The sequence below is a fragment of the Heterocephalus glaber genome, unplaced genomic scaffold (assembly GCF_053883595.1).
Source record: "Heterocephalus glaber isolate CG9 unplaced genomic scaffold, H.glaber_assembly_v1.0 deba00001504, whole genome shotgun sequence".
Classification (NCBI taxonomy): Eukaryota; Metazoa; Chordata; class Mammalia; order Rodentia; family Bathyergidae; genus Heterocephalus; species Heterocephalus glaber.
Window position 1 is genome coordinate 72,671,085 of NW_028258324.1, and position 17,555 is coordinate 72,688,639.

General features: G+C 53.4%; 2 protein-coding genes across 2 annotated transcripts; both read right to left on the reverse strand.

The window, feature by feature from the left end:
* Nucleotides 1–1,718: 1,718 nt before the first annotated feature.
* Fam240a (family with sequence similarity 240 member A) lies at nt 1,719–3,243 on the reverse strand. The gene is made up of 2 exons (XM_013075672.3): nt 3,098–3,243; nt 1,719–2,133 (listed from the first exon to the last, which is right to left on the reverse strand). The coding sequence occupies exons 1-2, from the start codon at nt 3,238–3,240 to the stop codon at nt 2,046–2,048; spliced, it is 231 nt and encodes a 76-aa protein (XP_012931126.1). The 5' UTR covers nt 3,241–3,243; the 3' UTR covers nt 1,719–2,045.
* Nucleotides 3,244–13,911: 10,668 nt separating this feature from the next.
* On the reverse strand, nt 13,912–17,224 carry Cripto (cripto, EGF-CFC family member). Its single transcript, XM_021259137.2, has 6 exons — nt 16,813–17,224; nt 15,819–15,877; nt 15,600–15,734; nt 15,217–15,331; nt 14,881–14,993; nt 13,912–14,208 (listed from the first exon to the last, which is right to left on the reverse strand). The coding sequence occupies exons 1-6, from the start codon at nt 16,827–16,829 to the stop codon at nt 14,093–14,095; spliced, it is 555 nt and encodes a 184-aa protein (XP_021114796.1). The 5' UTR covers nt 16,830–17,224; the 3' UTR covers nt 13,912–14,092.
* Nucleotides 17,225–17,555: the final 331 nt, after the last annotated feature.

Sequence of the window (17,555 nt, forward strand, 5' to 3'; positions counted from 1 at the left end):
CTGCCTCAGCCTCCTGAGCGCTGAGGTTGCAGGTGTGGACCATCATGTCCTGCTAGGCTACCACTCTTCTAGAGCACAGATGAAAACAGCCAAGGCAGGGTCAAAAGGCAGAAGGGCCCTGGGGAGACACTGTGGGTGCCCTGTTCCCGTCCATCCTGGGAGTGGGCTCCCCAGCCTCTGTGGTGGGTGACCTTGCTGGGCCTCAGTCCGGCACAAACTCAGCAGGGCCGTGGACAGTGACACAGGACCCACTCTGAGAGCTGGCGCCACTCTGGCTCTGGTTCCAGGATGATTCTCACTTCAAGATTCTATTGCAGGGGGCTGGGGATGTAGTCAGTGGTTTCGCCGCCTGCTGCGCAAGCGCAAGGACCCCAGTTCAATCCCTGGTGCCAAAAAACAAACAAACAAGCAAAAAGATTCTATTGCAGATAGGTAAGTTAATTAGATATCTTGTGTGCAGTTAGACAGGACTGGCCTCCAGGAGCCAACACTGCAAGGAACCAACATGGAGAACAATTGAGGCCCATTCACTGGTTAGCATTATAAAAAGAAGAGACACTGCTTCCCCTAGAGAGAGATAGCAGTGATTGATATTCTAAATGGGAAATTCCCTGTATGTGATTGGTTTTCCCATCAGATCCCCATTTAATCATTACCACCTGGGTGACTGTACTTGTAATCTAATTGGTTGCGCTTGGTTTTGTCCCACCTCATGCCCACCTTGTAAATTTCCATTGGGCCTTATAGTTTTGTCTCACTTTGTACCCACCTCACCTCATGGCTTTGCTGTATAAAACATCTTTGAACAGTGGGGTGAGCGGGTACCCCACTTTCTGGACCCCCTTCTGTCTCTCTTAGGCAGAGGCTTTCTGTCTCCCAATCAATTTTTCCTACTCTTAACCTCCGTTGTTCCTAGAAGTCATTCTTCGATTTTAGAGAGCATGAACTCGCCTTTTGGTATCTAGTAGGTTTGGGAGTTACATCGCCTCCCCCTATATCAATTCTAAACCTCGCAGCCCTGAGGAGGAGGAGCTGACGCTTTGAAGCGGGGAGGGGCAGGAAGAGTTGGGGTGACCGGGTTTTAGGCTGAGTCACCGGGGAAGCAGGCATCACTTGTCCCGAGACCGGAGAAGCTGGGGCTGGGTGAGAAAAGAACTTGGGAAAAACCCCAGCACTCTGATCTCCAGTGAATCACAGTGGCTCCCGCGCGCCCAGGCGTCTGTCGAACTCCCCGGGTAGCTGCTCCCGAAGCTGGGGTGCATTCGGTTACAGTTCACCCAGAGTAAGGAGGAGTGAGCGAGGGGGGCCGTCGCAGAGGGAGCCGGGACGCCTCCTGGGACACGGGCTCGTCCTCCCCCACGTCACACGGTGACAACTTCGTGCTGCCACCAGGGCCCAGCAGGGGTGAGCGCTTGCCCAGGAGGTGGGGGGGCCTGGTCCCAGCCCCGGCACCGAAATAAAACAAAATAATAAAACCTCTCCAGAGATTTCAACGTCCAGAACAAGACAGGGACAGCGCGGCCGGCAGAAAGCAACGCAAACGTGAGGGGTTCGAATTAAGGGCGGGCACGGACAGGGCGCCCATGGCACTGGCACCGGAGCGGATTTTATTACAACCGCTCTGATAGTAGCAACGTTAACGTGTTTTGAAAAAGCCAATTAAATTCATACAAGGCTCAGTTCACTTTCAAACCTTATTTTACGTTTACTTTCACCATTTCTACTTCTGCAGACAGGTGCATTTCTCTCTTCATCCAAAGCAAATAAGACAAAAGGAGTCGGGCAACTGTTTCCTAGGTGAGAGGGCAGAGCGAGGCGACCACGCAGGGTGTGAAGCCACCCCGGAGAGCCGAAGCCCTTCCGCTGTGCGCAAGACGAGAAATACCCGGATGTCAAAACCCAAAGATGATTACGTGAGCAAGAAGCTGCTGCGGGGCATGGGGTCCACCCGCGGGGCTCGGCGGGGTGGACAGGGCAGTCCCCTCCGGGATCCATGGGGACCCGATCGTGGGGACCCCGGGGGGCAGGGGAGCAGAGGCTGTGGTTCAGCTGGGGTTCTGTCGCTTCTCGGCCTCGTCTGGGTTCCGCAGCCTCAGCTTGGATTCCAGCTTCTGCCTCCATTCTTCTCGAAGCCTGGAAATAGAGTGAGCGCACGAAGAGGGGACTCATCGCCTGCCAGGGACCCCCCCCCCAACTGTGTGTGCATTCAGATTTTAAAAGGGCATGCAAGGGACTTGCAAATGTAAATATATGCTAATATTTAAATTGTATAAATAATAAAGTCTCACTAGGTAGCCCAGGCTGTCCCTGAACTTGTAGGGACCCTCCAGCCTCAGCCTCCTCAATGCTGGGATGACAGGCATGCACCACCACGTCCACCTTTAACTTTTCTGTGACAGTGCAATGTCTTTAAATACAGGAGGGAAAACCTGGTCTACAATTCCTCCCACCGCAAAGCGATCCTTCAAAAACAAGTGAAATGGAGATGTTTTCTAACCAGGTGTGTTTACACACACCCGTAAGCCCAGGATACTAGGGAGGCTGAGCCAGGAGGATCATAAGTTCAAAGCCCCTCTGCAAGCTTGGGGCAGCGGGCTGCACTGTCCCACCATGATGGTCACCCTGGGCTGCAGAGAATGGGGGGAGACCTCTAGCCTGCCTTCAGAACCACGCAGGGGTCTCCCCCAGTTGAGTGTTGGGAATCGGCCACTGTGTCACTTGCTCCATTGCTTCTCACAGATGTGTGCCCCCCATACACTGCTGCAGGAGTCTACAAAGAATTCAGGGCCCGGATGCAGACATGATTGAAATACCAACATCCTCTATGATGGTCGTGTGGCACTCAGGGGAAATCGATTTTGGTTTTAAAAATAACAACCAAGAAGAGTAAAGGACGCTTCGCCCTCTGTCGCAGGTGTGTCCCCGCAGGATTTCGCAGAGGTTGAACATGGGGCAGCTGGTGGGGGGCCCACAGGGAAACCACTCCTACCTGCTGCCCAAACTGGCTATGAACTAAAGCCGACCTAGAAATAAAGCTTAGATTTAAAAGCCAACGCATTAAAATCAAAGTGCGCCCCCGGGGGCGGGGGCTGCGTACTTCCTCAGGGCACTCCGGCCCAGGCGGCTCTCCTCCGACTGGCGGCGGTGCATCTGCTTGCTGATCTCCCGCTCCCAGAAGCGCGTGAGGTCGTGGCAGGTATTCCCGCAGAAGACCTCGCGGCGTGTGTACTGGTGGTTCATGTCCTGCAGAGGCAAGGGGTCCCCTCTGAGTCCCAGCCATCTGACAGGTGGAGGCGTCCTCCCTTCTGCTTTGACAGCCTTGCTATGCAGCCCAGGGTGGCCTCAGACTTTCAGCAATCCTCCTGCCTCAGCCTTCCCTTCGGGCTCAGATTACAAGTGTGCACCACCGTACCTGGCCTCGTTCTTGCCACTTTTGAAGCAGTTCTGAAAGTCATCTTTACTGTCTTTATGAGGTTTGACCAAAGTTAAGGTGAATGCAGCCACCCAGCGCCATCCAACGGAAAGGCAGCTCATGAAAACATGACGCTATGTCCTCATCCACCTTACTCAGCAGATCTGGCATCACGTGACACCTGGCTCCTCCCCAAAGTCAAAATGACCACGAAAGGGAACGTTTTACATCGATTCAGGACATTGAGGCAGGCATGACAGCAAAACTAGAGACCCTCAGGAAAGAGGGCTCCAGAGCTGCTGCAGGAAGTGGGCAGGATGATGGGACGAGTGTGTTCCCAGCGAGGGGAGGATTTTGCAGGCAATGTATCTTTCATTATAATTTTTTGGCTTAAATATTCACCATATTTGTCCATCATGCCTTGTACATGCCGCATAATCAAAATTCTCCCTTTTTTTACATGAAGAAATTTTCCCAACTCTCAGAGTTCGGTGGGCCCAGCAGATGGGTCAAACACTGGGACTCAGAAGGGCCCAGCAGTGCCAGGTGCAGTGTGAATCCAAGCTCCTGGGTGCCGATGTCCCGGGGGAGGTGCTGAAGGAGTGAATACTGGTCACCGTCCCATTGCTGGGACACAGTGTCCGACACCCACAGCTTATGACAGAGGGGGAGTTAATTGGCTCACGGTTTCAATGGGTTCAGTCCATAGCCGGCTGCTCCAGGACGTAAACAGCATGGTAGAAGGGACTGGCCTGACCCAGGGCATCCAGGAAGCAGGGAGAGAGGGGAGGAGCAGGGACAGGAACTCACTGTTCCAGTCACACCCCAGTGACCACCTCCAACCAGGCCTCACCTCCTACAGCACACTCATCCGGGGACTTGTCCATGGATGAATCCTCTGGTGAGCACTACACCTTGTGGCACAGGCACAGTCACTGCCCACACATGCAAGACTTTGGGGGGACATTTTAGATCCAAACCATAACAGCTCCAGAACTCAGCTAAGGGGCAGGCCACAGCCACCTTGCAGACAGGGACAGGGACAGTGGGGCGGGGTGCAAGGAGAGGGGGTGGACACCAGCTTCCTTTCTGGTGCTGCTGCCCGGTAGCGAAGCTCTCTCGTCCCACCCCCAGCTTCTGCTTTCTCTGAAGTTCAAGTTTGATCACAAATGCGAAATGTTTTGCAGCTCATAAAGCTCTGAATAAATACATAGGCTGAATCTCCCTTATCCAAAATGCTTGGGAGCAGAAGTGTTTTGGATTTTGAATTTGTTCTTTGATCTGGGAATATTTATGTGTGCATAATGGGCTATTAGGGGGATGCGACCCAGGTTGAAATATGAAATTCATTTGTTTCATATGCACTTTGTACATATCACTTGAAGGTAATAACCGTGGGCCTGAAACTGTCATGGTGTGGAATTTTCCACATTTAGTGTCACATCAGTGCTCAAAAAGCTTCAGATTTTATCCAGGTGCAGTGGCGCACACCTATAATCCCCGTTCTCTGGGAGGCTGAGGCAGGAGGATCATTGACAGTTGGAGACCAGCCTGGGCTGCATAGTGAGAGCCTGTCTCAGAAAACCAAGCACACACACACACACCCCACACAATTAAATAGAAAAAGAGCGGGGCTCCAGTAAATAACCTAAGATCCTAGAAAAACAAATGTATCGGAATCCAACAGGCTGAAGACTGACAGCCTGGTCTCCCCGAGTCTCTGCCTCTGCCGGGCTCTGTCACAACCCGGCCAGCCGCTTCACTGGGAAACACCGGTGACACCGACACAGAAATGAGTGAGGACCTTCTCTGAGAGAACAGTGCTCTGAAGAACGACCGGTCCCCTTCTTAACATGCTTTAGCCATTTGTCCCCACCATGGGCACAACCGCAGCAGGGATTAGCACCAGTTTTATAGCCTCAGGAAACAAAATTAACTAACGACAGCCATAGGAATACACATTTAAGAAAACATACAGATAAGGCAGTGGCACACGCCTGTCATCCCAGCCTTCTGGGAGGCTGAGGCAGGAGGATCACAAATTCAAGGGGAGCCTGGGCCACTTAGTGACTTAAGACCTTGTCTCAATAAGAAGAAGTGGGGGGAGAGCTGGGGCCGCAGCAGGAGAAGATGAGAAAGCGGACAGCAGGGAGAAGGCTTCTCCTCTCTGTCGCAGTTGTTTTTTAGAGACAGGCTCTTGCTATGTAGCCCAGCCTGGCCTCAAACTCACAGCGGTCCTCCTGCCTCAGCCTCCTGAGTGCTGAGATTAAAGGTGTGCACCACCACACCTGGCTGGTTTCTCCTCTCCCGAACAGAGGTTCGCCAGGCCCCAGCCAGGCTCTCGGACCCGAGGCAGCACCTCATCACCGGGGCTCACCCCTCTGTGACAGGCGCCGCGTGTCTGTGTCTGTGCTTCCGACTCCTGCCGTGCAGCAGGGGGGAGAGGGGCATGGACAGCGGACACTCAGGGCTTCCTCCTTGACATGTGCCCTGCTCTGACCCTCTGTCTCTTCAGCCCAGAACACTTCCACCAGAGGGCGCCTCCGTCCACGCACACCAGCCATCCCAGTACCTGAGAGGCTGAGGCAGGAGGATCTGAGCAGGAGGTCAGCTTGGAATATGGGAGGATGAGACTGTCACAAAAACAGAAAGAGAGACTGGGCCTCTCCGAAGAGAGTGAGCACTCACAGTTCGTCACCACCAATGGGGGAAGATGCATCCTCAGGCACAGCTAGGACTCCACCCCACGTCAATGAAAGCTGGCCCCTTCCCATCACAGGCCAGCCAGCCAAAGAAAAGAAAGGGGTGCTGGTCCCTTGGCAGCCCTCGCTGTGCCAAGTTAATTTCCCATCTCAGGTCACGCAAGTATCTACCCAAATCAAAGGGTCTGATCTATTTTTAAGTTTTCGCGTCTAGGAATGAGTCTTAGGACTCAGGCCAGCACAGCTGGTGAGAGCAGCGGGCTGTCTGCTGCCAAGTGAAGCCCACACCTCCTAAAAGCAACTATTTTGTGATTATTTTTCCCATTTCTGTAAGTATGCATAACCACTTTTTTTTTTGGTACTGGAGTTCGAACTCAGGACCTTGTGCTTGCAAGGCAGAACCACTGAGCTAAATCCCCGGCACAATCACTTTTAACATTTTTCTTTCTTTCTTTCTTTCTTTCTTTCTTTCTTTCTTTCTTTCTTTCTTTCTTTCTTTCTTTCTTTCTTTCTTTTTTGTGGTACTGGGGATTGAACCCAGGGCCTCTGCATCCTCAGCCCTTAAAAAAAAAAGTATTATTATTATTTTGAGACAGGGTTTTACTAAGTCACTAAGCCTCCCAGGCTGGGCCTGAACTTGGGATCCTCCTGCCTCAGCCTCCCAGAGTGCTGGGAGTACAGGCATGCACCACCACGCCCTGTTTACATTTTTCTTTATGATGTTGACTTCAGCTGAACAGGTTGCAACTCCTGGAAGACGAAGGAAGCCGCGCCACACTCCAGATCCGCGATCCGCAGCTCTGGGCCGGGACAGCAGCTCGGGGTCCCGGGAGGGAAGAGGCAGACAGTGTTTGCTGCCCCTCAACCCCGCGTGCAGGAGCCTCGCCTTCCGCCAGGGGGCGCCGTAGTCCCGGCCAAGGAAGCGAGACCTGCCCTCCCCGCGGCAGACCTGGGTCACTGGATGTCTGTGGGGCGGGGGGAGGGGGAGCTCTGGTCAAAGGACTGAAAAGGGCGAATCCAGAGACCTGGAGAGGAGAAAGAGCGAGGCACAGGAAAATACGTTTGAAGAAACAATAGCTCAGACGTTCTGGTTAAAACTGGAAATGGTGGTGCACAGCTTTAATTCCAGCACTTGGGAGGCTGAGGTGGGAGGAATGGTTCAGGTTCCAGGACAGCCTGGGCTCCACAGCCAGACCCCGTCTCACTAACTAACACACACAATGCAATTTGCAGGGCCCCCCCCCCCCCATTGAAACGCCTAGGTTTAAATCTAACAGAACCTGTACCAGAGGAGCTTGCTCACAACTGAGCCGCTGGTAAAGGAGACACAGGGACAGGATGGAAAGACAGATCCGTGTTGGTGAACTGGGAGACAACGGAGCAAAGACATCAGTTCTCCCCAAGCGAATCGATCTGTTTATTCATTGTAATTCTAGCCAAAATCCAAGCTGGATTTTTTTATAAACAGAAAAAAGTGGGGCTGGGGATTTAGCTCAGTGGTTCCAGTGCTTGCCTCGAAAACACAAGGTCCCAAGTTCGATCCCCGGTACAAACAAACAAACAAACAAAAACCCATAAAAAAGTATATGTGAATTTTCTGAGTTTTTGATTCTAAAATTTCTATGTAAAAAGCAAAGACTCTGGTAAGTAAGTAAGAGAAAATGCAGAATAATGGAGGAATCTCACTGCCCACAGAGAAAACACAGGTTGTCAGCACATGGTTTTGGAACAATAGGATGCTAATGAAAACAACAGCACCACAAACCTCAGCTGATCCTTATTTTACACCAAAATTAACCCCCCAGGACACCAGAGCTCTAAATACAAAATGTTTGAGAGAGAACAGGGAGAAGCATTTCCTGATTTGAGGTTTGGCAAAGAGCTCTCAGATGTGACACCAAAAGTATGATCCATTAAACAATAATAAACTGTGCTTTGTCAAAATTAAAAACTTCTATTGGGTTGGCCCTGCACATCTATAATCCCATTCCTCCGGGAGGCTGAGGCAGGAGGATCAAAGTTTGAGCCCAGCCTGGGCAACTTAGCAAGACTGGAGAGCCTGCCTTGAAATGAAAACTAAAAAGGGTGGGGGCAGGGTCTGGGGATTTAGCTCAGTGGTTCCTTCGCCTGCCCTGCAAGCGCAAGGACCTGAGTTCAATCCCCAGTACCAAAATGTAATGCAAACAGGGTGGGGCACCCCAAGCCGAGGGAGGACTTGAGGGGTCTGGAGGGGAGAAGACCCCCAGGGCTGAAGGGCGGAGACCCGGATCCCGGCCCGCCCCGCCCCACGCGCTGAGGTTCCCCAGGGTTACCTTAGGGGTGAGCCTGCCCTGTCTCGCGTCTGATGCACCCAGCCTGGCTCCCAAGCCCAAGCTTGGTCCCCAGCCTCGGGTCCCCACCTTTATACCCGAGGGGGACAGACACAAACGCCCGCAAGACAAGGTCAAGGGCACCAGGCAAGCGGCAGAGTCACGGACACGGTGGCCTCGGTCCTGGTGGAAAACAGCCCCAGTCGGCACTGCCATGGCCAGGCCAGTGAGCAGCCCTGGCAGGGCCCGGCTCAGGCTCCGGATTATCTGCACCAGGAGTCCTCGTGTGGCTGGTCACACTCGGGGTCACCTTACGGGATGGTGGTCGAGGCGTGCTGTTCCTCAGAGCCTTTAATCTCAGACAGAGCTCCTAGTGACAGCCACATCTGCTGAGTCCTCCGGCACCCAGGCAGGGACTGGACCCGGGACAGTGAGAGGACTCCAAGCAAGGAGGGCATCCCGGATTCGTGACAGCTTCCAGGCCAAAGGCAATCACGGGTTGCCTTAAGAGTAAGAACTAGACATGGTGGTGCACGCCTGAAATCCCAGCACTTGGGAGGCTGAGGCAGGAGGATTTGCCAAGAGTTTGAGGCCACCCTGGGCTACATAGTGAGTTCAAGGCCAGCCTGAACTGCATAGCGAGACCCTGTCTCAAAAAACTGAAAAGAGGGCCTGGGGATTTACCTCAGTGGTTCAGCCACCTGCCTCGAAAGTGCAAGGTCCTGATTTCCATCCCCAGTACCCCCCAAAAAAATTTTAAAAAGAAAAAGAAAAACCCACTTTGGGTTGTGTGTGCAGCTTAGTGGTAGAGCATGTACTTAGCATGTGTGAAGCCTTGGGTTTGATCCCTAGCACACACGAGACACACACACACACACACACACAAAATACATTCTGTTTTTAGGGTTTTTCTGCTGGTAAATGTTATATACAAGCAGAGAAGATAGGATTTAAAAAGGTTGTAAAATATTTTTACTATAAGATTTTGAGGGGGTTTTTGTTGTTGTTGTTCATTTGTTTGCTTTGTTTTTTGTTACAGGATTTCACTGTATTGTCCAGACTGGTGTCAAACTCCTGAGCTCAAGGGATCCTCCTGCCTCAGCCTTCTGAGTTCATTGGGACTCTTGGTGCATGCCACAGCCATGCCTGGCTAAGATTTTAAATACCTATTTCCTCTTTTTAAAAATCCACAGTGACAATGAATATTTACCAGGCGGAAGAGAATCTTGAAGGGCTGGAGGTGCCATCAGTCTGATGCAGTAGTCTCTGGGAAGCCTGTTGGGTTACATTTGGTTCCTCAGACCTCTTTGAAGCTATTAACAAATCCACCAAGAAAAAGCTTATAAAATTAAGCCTAAACCAGGAGAGGAGGCAGGAGGATCACCTCGAGTTCAAGGCCAGCCTGGGCTACTTAGGGAGCAAATACAAGGCTGGGATGCAGTCAGTGGTAGGGCGCTGGCCTAGCCAGTGGAAGGCCCTGGGTTCCATCCCCAGTACCATAAAAGAAAAAGACAAAAGATCACTGCCTCGTGGCTTAGTGGTTAGTGCTGGCTGCTTGTCGTGATTTCTGAGGCCATCGCTTGGTCCCCAGAGCCTGCAGCACAAATGGCCCCTTGTCCCTCGGAAGCGGACACTCCCTGCGGTTTTCTAGACTCAACTTCCTCTTTTTCCCTCTGGCCCTGAGGCCCCTTTCCAGGAATTTCTCCTCTCCCTCCCGCCTCCTCAGCATTTAGGCACAGGAGGCCGATTTCTACTGGCCGGAGGAAGAGGGCGGTGCACCCAGTGCTCAGGCACCTTGCCCTGTGTCTCTTCCCTGCAAACCTGGCCCGAAGGCCAAGTCCCTGAACCCACAGCTGTGGGTGGCGGAGCTGGGACTCAAACCGGCCCAGTCTAAGGCAGGAAGTGCTCCTGTTGTTCCTGATTGTATCCGGTGGAAACCGGCCATAGCATGGGCACACTAATCAGGAAATGGAAAACATCCATATAAACAGGGTCACTTTCACTGCGGCCCAGGTGGGAAATCAAAGTTCAGTCCTGACACTGAAACTGGAAACAGTGATCAGCCAAGGGGGCCAATTAACTGACGAGGAGGACGCGACCCGCTGCTGGGTTTGCTCGGTGGACAGCGAGGAGTCTTGGGGTCCACACCCTGGGGGTCTCCTGTGACCCTCGGGCAGGGCTCAGCCCTGCCTAGCATGTGACAGCTCCAGGCTGGCGAGAGCTGCAGCGGGAGCCCGGAGGGGCCCTGCACCTCCTCTGCCATCTCTGCCTCGAACCCTGGGCCCTTCGCCAGGACCCTGGGGACCGCTCTGCAGAAGCGGGTGACCTTTGGTCCCCAACCCAGCCCAACTCCTGGCTCCCAGGCTCCTGCTGACCCTGGGTCAGTCTGCAGGACACTTCAGTTGACTGCCTGCGTGGTAGTGTTCATCTCACACGAGAGAAGGAAGAGGGAGAAGTACAACGAATTTAACCCGACAACTCTGTAGGAAAGAGAAGCCCACTTGCTCCCTGGTGATTTACCTTCAGGGACCACATTTAAAACCAGCATGGCGGCCGGGCACAGTGGCGCATACTTGTCATCCAAGCTACTCAGGAGGCTGAGGCAGGAGGGTTACGAGTTCAAGGCCAGCCTGAGCAATTTCGAGAGCCCGTACCTTAAAATAAAATAAAAAAGGGCTGGGGCTGGGGCTGTAGCTCAGTGGCAGAGTATTTGTCTTGCATGTGGGAGGCCCTGGGTTTGATCCTTAGAACCAAGAGTGACAATCAGCACTGCAAAGAGAACAGTTGTAACCCGGACAGGGCCGGCCTCGTCCAAGCCCTTTATGAATCTGATCCGTGTCATTACTGTGGATGAGCCGCCTGGCTGGGCAGTGGAGGTGGGCAGCCCAGTCACCGGGTCTTCCCTGTCACCCTCAGAGGACAGATGAGACCAGGGCAGGTTCCCTGGCAACGCCTGGGGAGGATTATCGGGGCCAGGACTTTGCTGGGTCTTGCCAGGCCCCCGGGAGGCTGCTGAGTTGGGCCACGGCTGGCCAGGCACGGCCCAGCTGCCAAGGGACAGGCCGAAGGGGGGCAGGCTGAAGGGACAGCGGGACCAGAGTCCTCTGTTCTCACATCGGGGTGGCTGGCGGGGCAAGGCCAGGTTCGTGTGGCCACTGCTGGGCCAGCGATGCCAGCAGTGGCATCTTTGTCCCCGGTGCCCCCTGTCCACCTCTGCCTCTCCCCTTTCAGATCCTGGCTGGGGCTGACCCTGCAGGGCGGCAGAGACCCCTGGTGGGCACCCAGAAAGGACAGCACCTCCTCGGCAGGGAAAGCTGAGGACTCAGGGCACCCCAGGCTGCTTCTCCATCTTACACAGGCCCGGCTGTGCCCCCCGGAGGCCCTAAGGCGTGTTCTGGGGCAGCTTTGCATGTGTGGGCTTTGAGAGCTGGAGGGCCAGGGTTCCACCCCCAGTGCTGAAGGGATAAAGGAGCATTGACCAGGTGCCAGTTGGGGTGCAACCTGCAACCCCAGCACTCACTGAGGAGGCTGAGGCAGAACTGCCCTGAATTCAAGGCAGCCTGAACTACACAGTGAGACTCTATCTCAAAAATAAAATAAAATGTGTGCTCAGCACCTTCTGGAAGGTTCCTCCTCCCTCCCCAGGTCTTTGGGTGCTGGGCAGGTCTGGTCCTATCCTTTCCTTAGCCCAGAGCTCACAGATGGCTCATCTTGGCCCTCAGCTGCCCTCCCCAGGGCCGGTGTGCTGCCCATCCAGGTGCCCACTTTAATGGCCAAAGCCTTCTTTAATTAGGGAGCTCCTGTAATACCAGGCCTTGGGAGGCCAAGGCAGGAGGACCACAGGTTCATGGCCAGGCTGGGCTACACAGTGAGACCCAAAAGGGAGACTACTGAAGAGTGGCAGTAGCTCCCATTCTGTGGAAGTGACTGTAACTAAGTCCTGATTGCCTGGGAAATGACGCGTATGGTTTCATTAAAAAGAAAAAAAAGTATATGTAAAAGGGTAATTATTTTTATATTTATGGTACTGGAAATTGAACCCAGGGCCTTCACCTTGAGCTGGATCAACATGTTGTGCTTTTATTTATTCGTTTAACTTATTTTTGAGACAGGATCTTGCTAGATTATTCAGGGAAACTTGAACTCACTATGTGGCTCAGGCTGACCTCGAACTCAGGGTGATCCTCCTGCCTCAGCCTCCTAAGTGCTGGGATGACAGGTGTGTGCCACACTTTGCTGCAGTTTTTAAACACCATGTGATGAGTAGGCAGGTAGAAAATGTGTGTTGAGAATCATTTTTGTTCAAGTATCCATCTGTCTTCTTTCACTTCTAATCCCACGGTGAAGAGATGCTAACGGGGCTCAGATTGGGGGCTGGGGCTTGCAGATGGGCCCCCACCCTGCTCTGTGCTCCTCTCTGCAGCTTGTCTTGTCGGGCCCTTGCGCTTTCAGGGCAGGCGCTGGAACCACTGAGCTAAATCCCCAGCTTGGCTTGCTAATCTTCACCTGCTTTCCACTGGGCCTTGCACAATCCCACCACCTGGAGTTCTGCCCTGGCAGAGAACTAATGGAGAACAATTTGTGGGCCCAGCAGTGATGAAACAGGGAAGCAGACCCTGCCCAGCAGAGTGGAGCAGAATCAGACACAGGCAAACTCGGCCCTGCCAGGGCCTGGGCCCGGGACTTTCCAGCAGCCTCCGAGGAGCAGCACCTCTCCTGTGAGTGCTGAGCACATCCTCCAGGGAAACTCTGAGAAAACAGGAATGCAGAAGGAAAGGCTGGGCCTGGTGGTGCACACCTGCAATCCCAGCACTTGAGAGGGAGACTCAGGCAGGAGGATCACTGGGAGTTCAAGGCCAGCCTGGTTGCATAGTGAATTTCAGGCCAGCCTGAACTAGAGAGACCTTGTCTTAAAGAAAAAAAAAATTAGAGGGAAAAACCCACTGTGGCAAAATAACGTTTGCCTCACCAGCCAGGAACTACCCTGTTCACATTTTGGTCAGTAGATTTCCTGTGGTTCCTGTGCGTGCTCATAACCAGCAGGTTTCTACAGCTTCTCATCACTCAGTTTAAAGCTGAATATACTGTGGCATTGTCTCTTTCTTCTACAATTAAAAGAATTGCATGGCGTGGAGAGAACATTCATTTATAAAGCAAACTTGTTGGGGAAATTTAGATACAGTTTTTTCCCAAATAGACTTCATTGTCTTTATGATTTGAGCCACGTGTGGTGGTGCACACCTGTGATCCCAGCACTCAGGAGGCTGAGGCAGGAGGATTGCCATGAGTTCAAGGCCGGCCTGGAATACATAGCTAGACTGTCTCAGAAACAACAAAATTATCTTAATTGACTTTCATCTACTTAAATGATTCTCAGCAGTTCCACATGAGGATTAGCCTTTAGTGACCTGTAGATGTAATTGTTTAAAAGCAAGTATTAGGAAGCCGTAAAAAGTTACATATATCAAGAAACACAGACTCAGGCACCAGTAGATGGGACTGGCTTTTTTTTCAAGTAGCTTTTGTGGGGAGAGCATGGCACAGGAAGAAGTAGCTGGTGCTATAGGTAGTGTAGGGCTCAGTATGAAAACTGCATTATTTCAAAGCATCTAACAGGAACATCTTTTAGTTCCGAGGTTGGAGCAGTGGCCTTGAAATTCACGGGGCATCTAGACTCGAGTCTGCAGGAAAAGGCAGATGCCAGGCAGCAGGACAGCGGGGCCCGCAAGTGGTGCCGACTCCCGTGTCCCGGAAGCCACCAGGTGCTGGTCCCTCATGTGGGCGTCTGCGGGGACAGAGGGGTTGCTAGGGAGCCATCGCAGTGCATCGGGAACAGCGCTGCAGCCTCCTGAGCAGTTACTCTCCCCTGGACAGCGGTTGCCTGGTCACGGTCCCAGCAAGGGACGCTGGGTGGGGTGGACTCAGTGAGGCTGTGGTGCAGTGGAGGCAGCACATCTTGGGCCCCAGATTCCGGGAGGAAAACGCAGTCCCCGCTCATCCCATCACGGGCCCTGTGGTTACCAGACACCAGGCACCCGTTCCTGTCCCTGTCCCTGGGCAGGGTGGGGTCTCCTCTGGTGCTCAGCGAGACATTTGCTTTCCTTTGCACCCCACTGGGGCACTTTCAATTCCTGCCCTTCTTTCCAGAGCAAGGGACCCATCCCTGCGGCCTTTCAGGGTGCAGGAGGACGTTGCTAAGGACACGCACAGCGTCAGGGCCCTGGTGGGTCTGACTGTATCCCCGAAAGGACAAACAAAGGGCGCCACCCAGGGTCCACGACCCCGAGTCTCCTGCCCACCGTCCCCAGAAGAGGTTCACTGGCGGCCACCATCGAGCAGCCTCGAGGGACCCATGCAGGTGGCAGGACGACCTGAAGGTGGGGGAGTGACCCCATTAACCGGGCACCCCCAGGCTGCTGAAGAATCTGCCAGGACAGAGGAGGGGACACCTGCTTACCACAGCCGGGCAGGAAGGTCTGGGGGAAGCAGCGGATCTGGCCGAGCCAGCACCTGCACATGGAACACTTCCGGGGCAGCAGCCAGGAGCCGTGGGGCAGAGAGCCACACTTCCTGAGAAGGAACGGGTGAGGCTGCCTTGTTTTGTTTCTGAGACAGGATCTGGCTATGCAGTTCAGGCTGGCCTTGAACTCACTGTGTAGCTCAGCTCGGCCTTGAACTCGAAGACATCCTCCTGCCTCAGCCTCCCGGGATCCCAGGGCTGGCCAGACCTCTACTCCTCCCTTCTTCCCTCCCCTGTCCCTCCCTTTCACGCCTCTGCCCCTTCCTGGCTTACTGCGTGTATGTGTTGCGTTCACAGTTGCGTCCATAGAAGGAGGGGGGGCAGGCACAGAAGGACCCCAAGATGCAGGTGCCCCCGTTCAGACAGCAGGTTTTGTTTAGCTCCTTACCTGAAATGGAAGAGGAGGGAAGGGATGAACAGCCCGGGACAAGCACTTTCAAAGGTCGAGCAGCGCCCTGGCTCATCTCCCCGGCCCGCTGGCGGATGTGGGAGCCCCCTAGAACAGGATCTGCTTTCCAGACCTTTGGGCAGGGGCATCATTCTCACATGTTTGCTGATGTGACCACCCACCCTCCGTGCCCTTGGGGGAAAGTGCCACAGAGACACCCAGGACCCAGGCAGGCGGACGGAGGTGAGCGGAGGCAGGCGGCTCTTACTGTCCTGAATCCCCACTGGTGGCACGAACTCGGAGGACCCAGGACGCATGGGAGGCTCCCCCTGGGGCCGGATGCGGTCACTTCCGAACGCCAGGCCTCCGGGAGACAGACGTGCAGGTTCTCGGCGGCCTGACCCTGAAGGGCAAAATCAAGCCCTGGAGTCTGTGTGTGAGGCCACGGGAAAATTGTTAGTGATCGAAAAAAGAAAAAGCCTCTCACCGGCTACTAGTCCCAGGTCTAACGCGTGGGAAACGGCCACGATCAAAATCACAATCACACTAGGAAGAGGAAACCGAGATGTCCATTAGCAAAGCAAAGCCGAAGGGTCCTCGGGGTCTTCCCTTTGCCAGGACGAGGCCACGGGGAGAAACTGGGAGGACAGTTTTCTCTTTCTCCTCCCCTCCCTAGCGGCCAACTCTGGCAGCAGAATGTTTAAGGCAAGGCACCCATTTCTAACTGTCACATAGATGTGAATCGCTGTATTTTGCATATAATTTCAAGCAGGTGCAAAAATCCTCTTCTATTTCATACCACCTATATTTTTTTCAGTTTTCATATAAGAATTACAAAATGAGCCAGGCGTGGTAACGCACGCCGGTGGAAGCTGAGGCAAGAGGACTGCTGTGAGTTCGAGGCCAGCCTGAACTACAAAGGAAGACCTTGTCTCAAAAAAACCAAAAAAAAAAAAAAAATTAAAAATAGCTGCTTGACATTTTATGGTTTTTTTGGTACTGGGGATCGAACTCAGGTCCTTGCGCTTGGGCAGCAGGCAGCGAAACCACTGAGCTAAATCCCTGGCCCTACATTTTGTGTTTTGATGAGTCATAATTCACAAGCAACTTCATTTAAAAGGTTTCCAGGTTTAAAACTTTTTTTTTCTTTGCTATAATTCTTAACAGTTTTGCAAGTATCGAACCTGCCCATATCGTTAACCTTTCCAGGAGGTGGTTTTTAACTCAGAGTAAATGGATCTGCTTCTACATGAATAGGAAAGATGATTTCCTAGGCAGAGACATTAACACGACTGAAAACAAGAGAAGCCAGTGGCAGAGTAGGATGTGATTCTCTGGAAATGTCAAGGTTTTTCAGGAGAAGCAGCAGCACCCGGGTGGAACTTTTGATGTTCCAGCGAGAGGCAAAGTCAGGTAAGAGAGATGTAATTTCCTAAACTGGCATAAAGCAGTTGAAAGTTAGTGACCAGACAGACTCCTACCTGGAGAAGTGCTTCATCCTCCAGCCTTCCAGAGTGCGTAGAAACAAACACAGGGGAAAAGAAAAAACTACCTGAGGCCTCAGCTCACAGGGTCATTGCTAAACTACCCGAGGGAACCTTGAACTCCCGATGCGGGGACTTCAGGAAGAAGTGTGTCCAGGGAGAAAGATTCCTGCCCTGGGTCTTCAGAGAAGCTGGAGCCCAGATGTCCGGGGAAAATGGGGACGCCCTGGCCCCGAAGGGTGTTTTGACCTTGGCAGGGACTTCTGGGAGACCCTCCTGCCTCCCTGAGAACCTGGGGGCGGAGGGAGAACCCCAGGAGGCTGGGTGGGGCTGGATCCCAGGACAAAGCCCAGCGCTGCAGGGCTGGGAGGGGAGCTGGAGGGACAGCGAGGTGGGGTCTCACTCACGCGCGCTCGTTAGCTCCCCAGCGGGGACCTTGGCCCGTCCCAGGCAGGGACTCCACCGGGTTGGTGCTTCTGAATCTGAGGGGCGGTGCCAGGGGGCTGCTGACTGCGTTTGCTGTTTTATTCTCAAGCCTTACTTGTTGAAATTCACTTTTACCTTTGGTTTCCTAAGAGAGAGGCCTTGAACCTGTTCCGCATAGGGAATGTTTGCAGGCTGGGGCCAGAGGGCATCAGGACTGGGAGCTCGAGCAGAAATCCTGGGGTGCCTGAATAGCAAGGGACCTGCCTGGAAAAAAGCCCTAGGAAACTGGCCTTCGACTGGGGAGGCTGTCTCAG